A 15,417-nucleotide genomic window follows, 5' to 3' on the forward strand; every position below is an offset into this window, starting at 1 on the left:
AGCATGACCATGAAGAAGAGATTACTCCACGCCATTTAGGCAACCGGCGGTTAGCATTGCAGTGGATCAATATAAAGGTGAGCACATCAATTATATATACTGCCGAGCAGATTTCACTCACTTCTTTGACCGTTTCCTTCTCGGTCTTCCTTTGCCCCTCCTGAGTACCAAGCTGCCCCGGAGTAATGAAAAAGTGTGAGCTCACTGGGGAAAGTGTGAAGCTAGCAGAAAAAGTCCCGCTCGCTCCCCTCACACGTCTTTTGTGAATGCTATCAGTGAGGCTAGATTACTTGCTTACTTCATTTACTCCCACCCCTCTTCATGTAGTGGGGGGGATGGGGGGGATCTGGGGGCGATGGACAGTCGAGGGATGTGAGCGAGGTTGGTGAAACCGAAACACACAACATCAGCACTGATACAATGTGATTATGACCTGAATCATTGGCTGGAGGGAAGGCTCTGAGGCGCAAATTGACCATGAGGGGGGTAATCAGTGTGGTCTCCAAGAAACGCTTAGAAGCACCCCCTTACCCTGGAAAAATAAAGATTCCCAATCTGCTCCCAAGAACGTCATTCAAATTCTCAGAGCGAAAGAAGGAGTTAAGGGAGGCGTAATAAAATGCTTTGACTCATCATCGTTCTGACAACAATATTCTCTCTGCCCGGGCCTAATGGCCTTGTAATGAGCGGCGTAATATAAGCAGTAGCCTAGCGTAACCTGTAAACCTTAATTAAGTCAGACAGCCACCTTAAAAGGAGGTGGATGGGAGTGGGGGGGGGTGCTCAGTCACCATCTCATCCTCATCGCAAAGCTGACTGCATCCTTCCGTCGGGCCCTCGTCAATCACTCGCGCGCCGCTCATCTTTCCAAATCCTCCCCCATTTCTCCTTTCACTGCCCCTCCCCGTCACCCCTCACCTTGTGCTACAGTCGGAATTAATGAATGCGAATGGCGGGCTCCACACTCGTGGAACGCTCCAAGTGGAATAGCATTTTTATTTCAATAGTGTCCTCCGCTCTAAAAGGCATTGTCCACTGAAATAGACATGCAAAAAAAAATAAAAAACACCACAAAATATGACTTGATTTCCCCAAAAATGCACACGTAAAGTGAACCCTGCATTTTACCAATTTGGCATTTAGCTGGTCTCAGGCCAAAACAATAAATATATTATTATTATTATTTATTATTATAATATAATTGAATTGAAAAGCTTCATGTAGAAAAATATTAGTGCAGTCTTTCTCAAATAGCGGTGTGTGACCCCAGGGAACCTTTTTTTTTTCCGTACCAGAGTAAATGTAGTATAAAAGTGTAATTGTACATCCACTACAATAGGTGGCAGTAGCGCTCTCATTGTTGTAGCGTGCACAAAGAGCATTAGCTCCTCTGCAGATATGTACTTAAAACAATTCTATAGACAAATTATATTATTTATAGTCGAAGAGTTGGTAAGGGGTGGGGGTGCAAAATGTTTTCTTCTTCCTGGGCCAGTGTAACAAAAAATAATTAAAAAGCACGGAATTGTGCGCCAAATTTGTCGTCCAGCAGTGAGCTATCTGCTGAGGAACCCATCTCAGATAACGTTTTGCTCAGCAGGTAGCTCGTGTGTGCCTCCATCTTGGGAATTCACTCCATCGCCATCAAATTTGAACCTAATATACTACATAATTTTACAAAACAAAATTGTAATAATTATGGATTTTTAAGGTAGGAGTTTGGGCCCATCTAACTCAGCTCAGCTCATCTGAAAACGTTAACTATATAGATCTCTTCCATTGTCCTAAAATGGTTAAAATTGCATTTGTAAAAATTAAGGTAACCTCTTAATAGTATGGATGGGCAAGTACCTAATATTACAAGGTATATTGTAATATAATGTCATATATGTAAGGATACCAGATACTTGTGGCTGTTTTACAAACAGGTACTAGAAATTTGAATAATAGAAAATGTCTATGAATTGTATGCAGTATTAAGAAAAAAATATTATTTTAAGATACGTAAGGTAGGGCTTCCTTTAAAATTATGTCTTTTTTTGGGGGAGAAATTTTATGGATCAGTACTAGTGGTACTTGGTGTCGTTATCTGTGACTACTCAAAAGTTGAGTACTGGCATCAGTCTGGAAAAAAAGTGGCACCGAACATCCCACCTGGCAATTAGCCTACTGTATGTCTGACTTCCGAGCAACCTCGAATGCAGCAATAGTCGTGGGACCCTCCCTGCTCTCCTCTCTGACCCCCGAGCAGGAGACCCGTACCATTGATTTGTTGCTCCTCACTCACATGGACTCCACTTGCCTCCGACGAGCAGTCAAGCAGATCCATAGGCGGCGCATCCCAAAGGAGCGCCCGTGTCGTGTACTTACACGCCATACACGTGTTGGGGTGAAGCGTGCGTGGCCTAATAAGGCTGACAAAGGCAATAAATTCTTTTTGAGATGCTCTGCGTACGCTCCAAGAAGGATCAATATTGGGGTAAAGGAGCCATCATAAAAAAGAAGGATGAACTGACACGACAAGGCGGGGAGTAATTCTCCCGATACTTAAGACTATACACTGCGGGGATAACAACATAACAGGACGGTCGGATTCCATTTCCAACAGGCTCCTAATAAAGTTGTCGGAGGATTGGCGCCGCTGTGGGAGTCGACATGACAGATTGAAGTGGGCATCCATCCCCAAGTGGGCCAGAATTCTTTCAATAGGTGACTCTGTTGGCCTTAGAGCATGCTGGAAACGTCTGCTCTGTGCTTTTTCAATAAAACTTTTTTTTTTTTTTTTTGTATACTCTCCCGGTGCGCTATCCTGCTTTTGCTATTAAAGTCGGCGCCAGAACTATAAATAAATCCAGCCACCCGCATCCCCGATGAGGAAGCTAATTGACACCGTTAATGGATGGACTTTCACAGAGCTGTAAATAATGTTGAGGTTGCCACTTAGCGCCTCCTGCTGTTTTACTTCTGGGAGGCCAAAGAGAGTGAACCTGCCAAGTCTACAACCCTGACGTGTCACTCCCTTCCTGCAAACGAGCAGGTTTTTGTTTTTTTTAGCACAAAAATCAATACACCGCACCTCCTTTTAACCCTGGCATGGAAATTCCGAAAGATGTGTCATATCTTTACTGTAATATGATGGTTCCTTGCCAGTTATTCACAATAACCAGAAATAAGCAGAATGACTACATATTATTCACTGTCACGAGAAAAAAAAAAGTCCAGGAGTGTGACATGAACCCAAAAATTAACATGTTCAAAATCAGGTAACCTTCCAGCAGTGTGCTATGAATAAATAAAGATAGTTCACTCAAAGCTACTGAACGCAGAAAATTGAATTACAAACCGCTACTGCCACCTGTGGTGGATAAATGAAAATGCATTTTCCCTCCTTCACATACACAACGCGCACATGACGTCACATCCGCAGACAGAGGGCGGGAAATTTGAACCAGAATCCGGACTGAAAGCTATCCGCCAGAGGCTTGCAGGAGTTCCCATTATGAACAACTAAGGTATTAATCTACTCATTAAAAAATGTATGTCATAAATGGTCACATAAAAAAAGGCCATTGTAAAAAATATTTTGGGGCAAATTCTGCAGCTTTAAAGAGCAGCATGAACAATTGAATTGATTTGAATATCTGGTGTGTGTACACACATATTTTTAGTTCTGTATTTCTATCGTGCAAGTCATTTTTCATTATTCATAACCAGAATCTAGGAAGTGTCCAGGTTTGTGGCTTGTGCATGAGCGTAATATATGTAAGAAAAGTCAATGCAGTCAGAAGTTATTCTGCATTCTTTGTGACTCTTCCAAACAGTCTCTCCTCATCATTACAAGAAAACGATAGCAAGACCACGCTTAATATTCCCCGGTAAAATATTATCACCCGAAATGCTATGACCACAGCGATGACAGTGAAAACAAACTGTGCATCATAAGCAGTGAGCCAACAGTGTATTCAGTTGCAAGGTAGGTTTATTAGATGTGACGCTCCTGCCGATGCTCGCCGCCTTTGAGCCGTTTAAACCTCCAAGGAAGGATCGATTGATCAGAGCGCAGGAGGCGCGATCGCGGATGACCGGCGGGCGTCAAGCTGTCTGCTAACAATCGGATCAGGTGCTCAGTCGCTTTGATTCCGCAAATTGAAAGTTACCTTTTAAAGACGACGCTTCAAAGATTGCATAGACGTGGGGGGAGTGAAGTAATAAGACTTGTGACAAAGAGGAGAGAAAAAAGTCACTAATCCTCCTGACTGTGTATCAAAAAAAATAAAAAAATCTTTTATTTATCTCATTTCATCATTGAGCTGGAGAGCAGTACTAATTAGCTCAAACGGTTGCTCTAACAAGCAGAATTCAGGGTGCTAATTGCATTGACGTATATTTCACATTCTAACAAGAGCGATCTCAAAATAAACACTGATCTGCCAATTATTTAAGAAGGATGGATGGATGGATGGATAGTGTTAGATGGAGAGTGTTTTGGGGAATGCTCGGAGCCAATCAGTGATGTCATGCCAGCAGCAGTGTAGGGACGGCAGCTTAACCCATTTTCAGAAATACCACACAATTTCTATTTATAACTGCACTGTGTAGCTTGGAGCCTTACACAGAGCTGACACTCATCTCAAATTGGGAATTTGCCTTGCTTACCTTAGTTACTCTTTTGAAGTCAGTTATATTTGGAGAACTGTCCGTACAACTCCATTAATATTAATTCAAAAACAGAAATTTACAATTTACATTCACAAAGCGCACTGAAGAATATAGCTTTGCCAAAGACGTTAGCATAGCTCGCACACAGCTAGCGAGCTTGCTAGCTAGAAGCTACGGTTTCAACTTCTGTCAAATTCCCATCTCTAGACTAACATTGCGTTCTCTTTTCTGTAGCTAACTTACCCCTAGCTGTCATCAGAAGGAAAAGAACTGAGCAGATATGTAATGTACCAACAACGTCCTGAAATGCCAAGACGCTGCACTCTGATTTGCTGTTGCTACATTTTAATGTTCTGATTGGCTAATGTGAAAACGCACACTCACTTTAAATTTCGTTATTTTAATTTACATATCAGTTTCAACATTACTACTTTAAAATAAGCACATTCTCAATGTAGAATAGTTTTCTTGTGTCAATAATATGTAAGGATTCTATCAAAATGTAGGATTTCAAACATTAATCTTCTAACCGCTCTTATTTAATGTCTAATAGTTTAGCCTGGAAATCCAGACTCACTCGTGGCTTTGCCGGACAGTGAGTCTGATCAACCGCATTTCTGAGACGAAAATAAGCTAACAAACAGTGGAATGAACCAATGAGCGAAAAGTGACTAATCGAAGTCTTTTTTTTTGGGGTAAAAATTCAACATGGCTACTAGCCGAAGAGAGACAGTAGTGAATGACATATGTGGTTGTTGCGGGGAAAACTTGAAAATTCATGGTGTCATGAGTCTGTTTTGATATTTGAACAGCGTGAGCGAAGACGACATCACGCAAATAGACAAATTGGCCGGCCAGTTTTCATCCGGTGCAGAATCGCTGTCTATGGACGCCTGTCCAGACCCACTTACTAATAATTACCCGCATCCCCTTTTGAACCGCGTTTGCCCTCACTGAGGTCATGGGTAAACCTGGAGTTTATCTCAGCTCACCCTAGACTGGTCGCCAGTTGATCACATTGCCCATACAACCTGTCACTCACATTCACGTCTATGGATAATATAGAAGTGAAGCCAAAAGAAGCCCTTTTTTGGGCAAACACGAGTGTTAGTGAGCCCTCAGAAGGCAAGGCTTTTTTTTTTTTCAAGGATTTATCGCATGACTTAAAAGTATACCACCAAACATTGCATTTAAAATCATCCCCCACTCCCCCTTGTTGCTTCATCTTCCGAAATGAATCAAGCCAAGCTCCAACATGACATTAAAGAGCTCACGCTGTTCTGGAAAAGCAGCACCCCACCCATCCTCCTCCCGCTCTGAAGGCAATGGGCCTCTCTGATAGGCCAACCATGCAAAACAGACAGGCTTCCCTTCTGTGTCGACGAAAGAAAACAGCGGTGACCTTTGAGCGTGAATGAGAATGCAGCACGCTTCTGCCAAGTCCACCTTCAGATGAGATAAGTGAACCGCCAAAAATAAGACAACCCGGCATCCTTTATGGTGGAATTAATTTGCTGTCCTTTAATAAGACACTGTGAATACATTGCAGAAGGTTATTTTTCACGCGCTGCTCACCACACTGTAAATGACAAAAAGGCACAAGCTGGGAAATGAGTCTAACTGTGAGTACTCTCTCGTTTGCACGCGATTGTCGCATAAAAAATACATCAAGCGGGCTGAATTCAAAAAAAGGGGCATGCGCATAGATGAGCCCAAGTGACACGAGACATTGATGAATGAGCCGGAGAAAATTCATTATTGAACATGTTGCTAGTGCCAAATATTCACTGGCAAGTTGTTTTGCAAATGTTTAAAGACAAGACAACGATTATGTTTGGAACACTATGCAGTTAAAAGAAAATGTTCTGGAAAAAATAAGAAGTTGACAGCATCACGTGTGACATTAGCAAATCTTATGAGACTTTAACTTGCTGTTGCTTTGCTAAGAACAGAAATAGGAAATGGAACTTGAACGGGTGTGGTTTCTATGGTCAATATGAGTGCTACAATTACATCAATAGATAGCAAATTTATACCAAGGTAGACACACATGCTCAGTAAGCTGCAGACTTGTCCCCTGGATGAAAACTACAGCGGGATGCTGGGTTGCCTAATTTTCACCGAGAAAAAAATCGAGAAAAATCGAGGCTGTCTCCACAGCAATGAGACGATATGCCTAGTGCATCTAGGTTTGGATCCGACGTTCCCTCCCCGTGACGTCACCTGAGCTGTGCCCCCCATGGAGATTTGTTGTAGTTTTACTTTTTCTTTTTCTTTTTTTATAAGGCAAGCAATATGGTACATGTGTATGCATGCATACATCTATCATATCAAACTTGATTTTCGACATGAAATTCAGCTTCATATCAACGTGTCACAAAACAGGCATGCATAAATCTTTCCGTGCATTCCTGTTTACATCCTCCATTGTTATTTGTGTTGGTTTTATTGGGAGTGGCAGCCCACAGAAAAGCTGCTATCCATCGCACTGGCTCAGAGGGGGGACAAAATAAAAAACTTGAATAAATATTTCATTAGATTATTCTATGATTTCATATGCTCCATCTTGGCTGCAGTCTAAGGCAATATCTCTGCTGGCTTTCCCTAATGCATTAAAACAACCACGGCCATCGTGGCCGTATATTGATAGCGCTTCATTTTCGCTCGGTCCATTGGACCCGTGCTGCCTGCCTGAGTGACAGCCTGGCCCATTGTCAGCCTGTCTTTCTACCCGACCGTCTGAAATGGGGCACGTGTACCTGACAAAATGACTTTGCCTTGGCCGGCATATCTAATCGGTTGATATCTATTTATTTATATTTTATTATTTTTATTATTTTTATTATTTTTATTATTTTTATTATTTTTATTATTTTTATTATTTTTTATTTGTTAATGTTTTTTAATGTATATATTTTTATATTGGTTTTATCTGTCAATATTTGCGTTCAAATATCGTTTTGTTTATCGTTAGTTTTGTTTTTGTTTTTTAACACGGCGACACCGATGCAATTAATTTGCCGTGTTTGTTAGCATTCGGCTAAAGGGGCGTAAATGTGGCTATGTGGCTGTTCTTCACTTGTAAATACCCAACATGTAATTCTCTTTCATGCTTCGCTGGCAGTGAACTTGGGGTCCCCACTGATTCTCCATCTACCGTATATAACTACCCTTATGTCTGTCTGCCTGCGCACCGGCCAACCTACCCACCTGGTGCCCTACCTGTTTGTCTGTTTGTCCCCCGGTCTGCACACGAGCCTGCTTATCTAGCTAACTGCCTGTCTGTCTTATCGTTGATCAAGAGTAGTTTGTCCCTCTCAGGAAAACCTCGTGCCTATGTGCCTTGCTATCGGCCTATATGTCGTCCTTTCAGCTGCTTGTCTCACTACCAGTGCCTGTCTAGCTTCCTGTCTGTCTTTCTGTTGTCTGTAGCTTTCCTATCTCACCCTGTTTATTGACTCTTCCTTCAAACCTGTTCCCTTTCAGTCTTTTTGTAGCCAGCTCCCTGCTTTTCTATCTGCCACCTTGGCTACCTACCTGTCTATCTTTTTGGTCTCACTTCTTCTGCTGCTGCTTATCAAAGCCTGTCTATCAACCCTTTTTGCTCATCTTCCTGTCTGACAGTAGACCCGTCTGGCTTCCTAACTGCCTGTCTATCCACCCTTGCTTGTCTGCCCACCTTGCTTCCCCGGCTTCCTGCCTGCCCATCTTCTTCTGCCTAACTGCCTGCCTAGCTACACGCCGTACCCGTCGCACACCCTGGCCTGCCTGCTACATATGAATTATATGTTACTAAGATGTGTACACATGCATGTTTATCGTAATTAATCTCCTGCGTTTAGCATGTGCGCAGATCCACTACATTCCGACAATTATAATTGGAGCCGAAGGGAGAGGTTTTCTCCCCGTCTATGATTTATTCTACATGAGGAAAGCCTTTACCTATTAATACCAATTGGGCAACAATAATTGGCAGGCCTCGGACGTCGCGGGCAGAATTATTCATCGGAGGAGGAGGAGGCAGACTAGACGGAATATTTAATTGGCAGAGGCAGCCACTGTTTAGGGAGGCAACCAGCTGAACACCCAAGGGAGCGCCGCTTCAGACAATGCACATTTGCTAATCCTCCCGAGTCAACTTATTATGGCCATGCATTATTATCGCGCTTTACAAACTAATTCCGTGTTCTCCCTCGTGGATTACCGCCGGCAAAATACACGCAAGAAAATCACAGACAAAAGGACAAGTTGGACCAAATTGCAATCAGAAGTGCAGAACTACTGCAAATTTGCTGATGCGTGCGTGTGCGCGTGTGTGTCCTTGTGAGGGTGATAGCCATTATTTTCATCAGGATCCATACCGTATAATCCATTTTGCATAATAACATTTACTGCACAAAAACACAATGTAAGAGATGGACAGCGACATGAAGGATTGATTGTGCATCATTAATTACATCAGGAAATGTAAGCCTGTAACAATAGAAAGTCACTTTGATTTGCATTCAGAAGGACCTTATTGTGCACGATTAACTTCAATTAGAGCGATTATCTATTGTACTTCGATTATATTATCCAAAATATATATCCAGAATAATATAATAAAACAATATCAAAGGTTGCTGTCATTTAAGTTTTTAAAAGACAAACTTTTTAAAAAAAAAATCTACCCCCGAATTACTTTAGAATAACTACACTAAGTGGGAATGCAGAAAGCTGAATGCTAATAGCTGAATGCTAAGATGAAATGCTTATGAAGTAAATTGAAAGATAAATTATGGGAAAATTACTAAGTATTAATTGTAGTTGAAAGATAAACGAATAAAAAGAACACACAAAGAAGCAAGTTGAAATTTATATGGAAAAGTGTTATTCGAAAGTACCCGCCATTCATTAAGATGGAAAAGTGGAACTAATGATATCCAATGGAAAAATGCAAAAAAAATAAATAAATCACACAGTAGCGCCACCTAGGCATGCAGTACCTTCCATTCATTTAGATGGAAAACTGGAACTATGATAGTCAGTTGGTATACATGTATAACCCTTAGCATAATGGCTCTATGCATATATTTGCAATGTAGAGTGGGAGGTGGGATTCGACCCCGCGACCTCCTGGTTACTGGACAATGCAATTCAACAACTCTCTTAAAGACCCTGTAAATGTTTGGCGCTGTTTCAAGTTACTCAAGTTATTAAGACTGGGTCTATTTCTACCACTACGGTGTGCAGCTAGCTAGCTAGCTAGCTACACCTGCGCCCTCAAAACGCATATTCCCTGAATGCCACAATTTATACAACAGCTTGGTGGTGTTATTTAATTGGCGGTTCCTGAGTCCGCAACCAGAATGCCGGCTGAGAACAGTCCTGGAAGCCTGTTAGCGCACAAGCTAGCTAATGGCTAGCGCTAGCGTCTCTAGTTAAGCCACTGAAAGGCCAGTGGGATATATTTTAACCACCAGATGCGTGGATGGAGTGGATGTATTTTCGCAACTCAGACTTGTAGGAATGTGTAAGACTATTTGTACACATGCAAGATATGTCTCTGACCTTGTAGATTTGAGTTATGCAACAATGGAAAGGGGGTGGGGGGTCTAATTCTTCGCAATTTAGCATCGCTTAGCTGCCTATTCTATGCGGTTCAAATTTCGTAGTGTTCAGACAAAATCTGTGGGGTCAAAAGAAATGATCAAAATGAGCCCAAAATTGTCGCTTCAAGCTAACATGGCAGACTTCCTGTGTCTTTTTGACCATGGCTTTTTAAGGCTTTGTTGTGGGTCTACTCGCGATAGACATGCCTTCCAAATTTAATTGTGCGAGGTGGAACTGGCTTCAGGGCTGGAATTTTCAAGGAATTGCAGCAATTTATAGTGGTCACGGTCACGCTATATTACTGTAATAAACTCTGAGAAACACCAAGAGTTGACTTTCTAGTGTATTCCTTGCAAGGAAGGTGAGAAATTGTAAAGAGGAGAATGCCCTAGTAAAAAAGGGCCTACATGAGCCACCTTAATCCCAAAAGTTGCTTGAAACCAATGTGGACCTCCTGTTGTGTTTGTTTTACAATGTTTATGGGTTACGTTCAAATGTTTAATCATCAAAAAATATCACAATGCAATGTTTTTAGTATTTAAAAAGCAGGCAAAGTTAAACCTTTTTTTTTTTTTGCTAGATTTTCCAAACGGGTCAATTTGACCCGCAACATAACAGGAAGGTTTTTGAGTAAGAGTGTGACCATAAAAATTAGTAAAATTAATAAGTATTGACGAGTATGGAGTATTTCCAGTTAGTTTGAACAAATTTGGGCACACTAAGTCTAAAAACATCATTATCAAATTGACATAGGTAGTATGTGCTGTTAGATGTAAAAAAAACAACACAATATGTCGTTATATCCAAATAATGTCCAACCCTTAGAGGTTTGCTTTTCAAAGCTCTATTTCCTCTCCTCTCCATCCAATCACACTTAAGAAGCTGAAGTTGGCTGGCAATGGAGCCACAATCACTCGACAGCTAAATAGTGCAATCATTACGCAACGCGGGGCAATGACACTTCTGTACGTGTTTGCACACACGCCGGCGCGCAATCACACAGCGATGAATGAATAAATGAAAAGTGTGTGAGTGCGTGTGCGTGGAATAGCAAATGCAGAACGAGGTCCTCGTGTCATCTAAGAACTTAATGAGATATAAGGCACGGAATTGGAGTCTGCTTCCGTTTTTGCTTTAGATTTGAGTGGCTTCTCCTCGGGCCTCAACCAGAACGTGAGAAAACAACAATATACTGTACGCAGGAAGTTATGTGACGTAAGCAGACGTACCGACAAGTGGGCCTGATTCGAACATTTTTCCGAAGCAAAAGCCCGATAATTGCTGTATCACTTAAACATCCCACTTAAAGGGGCATTTGCATTCTCCTCCCCTCTCCAAAATTGAATTTGTTAATTTATTTTAAAACAGTCATTATGATATTTAAGCTTGTTACCCCAGAAAAGCACTGTATTCATACTGGAATTTTACTACTATAACATAAAATGTTAACCCGAGGCCTTGTAAATCAGATCTTGGTTGTTTTTTCTCAGACATGTTGGTTTCTTGCATATCAAATTAGAGGCAGAAAAATGCGGCCAGAGACAGATGATTTAAAAAATATATGGATTTAGGGATGGGCAAGTACCGATACCCGGCCTTATTTCAAGGTATCGGTACCCGCGACAGCCATTGTTGTGGCCATTTTACCATCAGTAAAAAGAAATTATAAATAAGAATAATATAAAATTGCCGTTCATTTCAGCTTCAACTTCAAAGTACGATCTATAGATAAATAGACCTTTCTTCAAAATGATCTCTCATTGTTTTTTTGTGTGTGAAATTGTATGTACCAAAAGTGCTGGTGGTATCGGTACTTAGTATCAGTATCGGTGACTACTCAAGAATCGTGTACTTGTACGGTATCGGTCTGGAAAAAAAAAGTTGTCAAACATGACTAAATATAATATTTACTGTATCATGTTGCTATTAAGTCATTACAAAAAGTGTTATTATTATTATTTTAATATTATTATTATTTTTTTCAATCCAAGTAATTTCCCCAACACTAAAAAACTTTTTTTAAAGGGGGGGGGGGGAAGAAAAGAGAAAATGGTAATGACTGTTCACAACTCAGACATTTAACTGTTTATTTCAGCTCTGTTGCTAACCAAAACACCAGCACCAACCAACATGTGCAAACAGTTTCACAGGTGATGAAAAGTGTCAATAAGTAATTATATGTAAGTGCTTTGTACAAGTAAAAGCATGCCCCATCTGAAGTTGAGTTGAGAAAGGAAAGAAAAAACGCCTCCCAGTCATTATTTGCAGATTTGAATATCCTGCACATACAGTAAATTGTCTTTTTAATGTTGGCACCTCATACAAAAAAAAAAAATGATGATGATGGTTGCGGTGATGGAGAAGATGACAGCTACCGTGATGTGATAGACTACAAAAGGGGGTGAAGTCGTTTAATGAAAAGAACCCCCACCCGTACTCAAAGCCCCCCTTTGTTGATTTACACGCCGAGGCCTACCCTTGGTAACCAACTTCATTATGGAAGGTGGAAATTGTCAGGTGTGCGTACAGTGCAGACCCGCGTGGATTTACACCCGTGCTGCCTCCCACTCCCGCATCAGCAGCATGGGGGGGAAGGGGGGGGGGGGGGGTCCCATTCTCCGTGGAGACATCAGTCATGTTGTCACACTTTGAGGGGTGGAGGGCACCCTACTATGTGCTATATGCTTCTGAACTGAATTTAGAACTCCACTATATGGCGGGCTCGATGATGCTAAAGAACGCAAATGGATGAATAAATGATGAAAAGATGGCACTGGCTCTTTAAAAATGTATCCTTTCCAAGCGCCTCTGCCCCACTTAAGAGCGTGTTCAAAGGGGGTTTGGGGTGAGAGGGGTGGGGTGGGGGGTGGGGGGGTCAATAAAATAACACCACTCATCGCCCTCAAAAGGATATAAAAGATATAAAGGAACCGGGAAGAGCGTGCGCGTAAATTGTGCAAACGGTGCGTAACACGCCACGTACGTCACGTGATTAAACGGAAACATCTCGCTTTAAAAAAAAATGTGTAAAAGTGATATCAATGTGGTTTAAAAAGACATTTAACAAGCAAAAAGAGCTAGAGAGTCGCCCACGGTACCTTTGTGCATGCCGGTGTAGCGGTCCTTGAGAACTGTCAGTTCGTGGATCTTCCCAAACTGTTCAAAGAGGGGCTTCAGGTCCTTCTCCTCCAAGTTGCGCGGAATCTGCCCGATAAACAGCTTAATGGCATCCTGGTCCTTCATGGCGCCGCTCTCCGGATGAAGTGAAATGGGTTCCGAGCCGTTCATGGGTTTGGGCACTGTGATCTGGACGTACTGTTGCTGGTACTGGGACTGGTGGTGCGGGATCAGGAGCAGTGGTGCCGGGCTCGGTCCGCTGAGGAGCAGGCTGGAGGAGTGTGGAGCGGGATGCTGCTGAGGAGGAGGAGGAGGAAGAGGAGGAGGATGCTGCTGCTGCTGCTGCTGCTGCTGCTGCTGCCTTCTAGTTTCAGTATGAGTGAATCTGGCCATTCTCGAGCTGGGAGCAGAGTGGATAATAATGACAACACACACACACATAGACGCACGCACAAACGCGCACGAACTGTGTGAGAGAGCAAGCACTCAGCTGGAAACCAGGCTGACTTTCTATCCGGCACACACACGCGCGCGCGCGCGCACACAGCACACACATATACAGAAGAAAGCAAAGAGGAGCAGAATGGTGGAAGAGATACGCACCGAAGCGATATTAGACGCTCTTGGGCGACACCCAGTGGTCATCACTTATACTACAAATTTGGATAGAGAGATTTATGTTATCAACTATTGTTCCATTATGGCATTTATTGGTATATTTAACTTAGGGTACATGTACTACAGTAGTATGCTCTCACTAATTAAGCACAAAAGTAGAACGACTGTCTTACTAGTACAACACACACACACACACACACACACACACACACACACACACACATACACACACTATATGTTGTTCTTTTAGTTCACTAATTTGTCTTACTGGTAAGAACAAAGAAGATATTCGCATTAACATTAACATCAAGCTGGATACCAAGGATATTGACTGAGCAAATGCTCAGACAACTTTCCATTCTAGTAGTGTACAGTCATTTAAAGTAGTGTGCCGTTTTGGCTGACTAGTAACATGTAGTTGTCTCACTATAGTATGCCAATAACATACTGTTTTTGTTTTTTTTTACTCGTGAACATCCTAGTACATTACATGGACTTTATACTAGGCACATTGTCCTCACTATACTCACTAGTAGCACATTACATGTTACAAGTAAAATTGTGCTACTAGTGCTCCTAGCGACATTGTAATTTTCTACTAGTTAGCATCTACCGCTGGACTAGTTTTATTAGTAGCACACCGTGTACCATTTTGTCTCACTGATTACATGTGATTGTCCTTCTAGTATGAAGAAATGACATATAGAGGTAGAAGAAAACATTGCGGGTAAGACACAGTTTTGTTACTAGTGTGCCCATGTCGGTTGCACATTTACATGTTCCTAGTGAGGCAAACAATTCAATTAAAACAATGTATATTATATTGGGGTGTCAGGTGATTAAAATTTTTAATCGCATGACTTTAATAGTTAACTCATGATTAATCGCACATTTTATATCTGTTCTAATTGTACAATAAAATGTACAACAAAATATTATTTTTCATACTCTTGGAAAAATGCTGAACTAATAGAAATATGGCTGCATCTTTTAGTCATTGATAGTACAGTATTTTCATAATAATTCATCAAATGTTGTTAAAATTCAAAAGAAGTGTGATATTGATTTGTGTTTGTCATTTTTCTGTCACTAGGTGGCATAATTGCATTTGTAAGACAGTGACAGCTCAGTGCATTTTTCTTTTCATATTAGGAGCTATCTAGTCTTTAACATGAAGTACATTGTGGAATTCTGCACATTTTTAAAATACAACTTGACCCCAGTGTCCACAAATATATGCATTATTATGAAATTTATTATTGGTAATTTTTTTTACGTCTGCTGCGTCGAGACCGGAATTCCCCCAGTACAGGCTTTCCAATAAGGGGCAGTTAAAAAAAAATTGGTGGTGTTAAAAAAAGCTTTAAATTAACTCAAAATTAACTCACTAATTTCGACACCCCTAATAATATATGTCGGCAAACCTGTGTA

General features: G+C 41.4%; 1 protein-coding gene across 8 annotated transcripts in view; it reads right to left on the reverse strand.

Moving 5' to 3' along the window:
- The window catches only part of celf5a (cugbp, Elav-like family member 5a), a 271,078-nt gene extending 257,215 nt beyond the window's left edge, over positions 1–13,863 (reverse strand). For 7 of the 8 annotated variants that reach the window (XM_077583355.1, XM_077583350.1, XM_077583353.1 and 4 more), the window contains exon 1: positions 13,350–13,863. In XM_077583355.1, coding sequence (XP_077439481.1) covers positions 13,350–13,809 — 460 coding nt within the window. In that variant the 5' untranslated portion in view covers positions 13,810–13,863. The remainder of the gene's footprint in view (positions 1–13,349) is intronic. The other variant, XM_077583357.1, reaches the window with a different exon arrangement.
- Between the last annotated feature and the right edge of the window lie 1,554 nt (positions 13,864–15,417).

This window comes from Vanacampus margaritifer, chromosome 13, assembly GCF_051991255.1.
Source record: "Vanacampus margaritifer isolate UIUO_Vmar chromosome 13, RoL_Vmar_1.0, whole genome shotgun sequence".
Lineage (NCBI taxonomy): Eukaryota > Metazoa > Chordata > Actinopteri > Syngnathiformes > Syngnathidae > Vanacampus > Vanacampus margaritifer.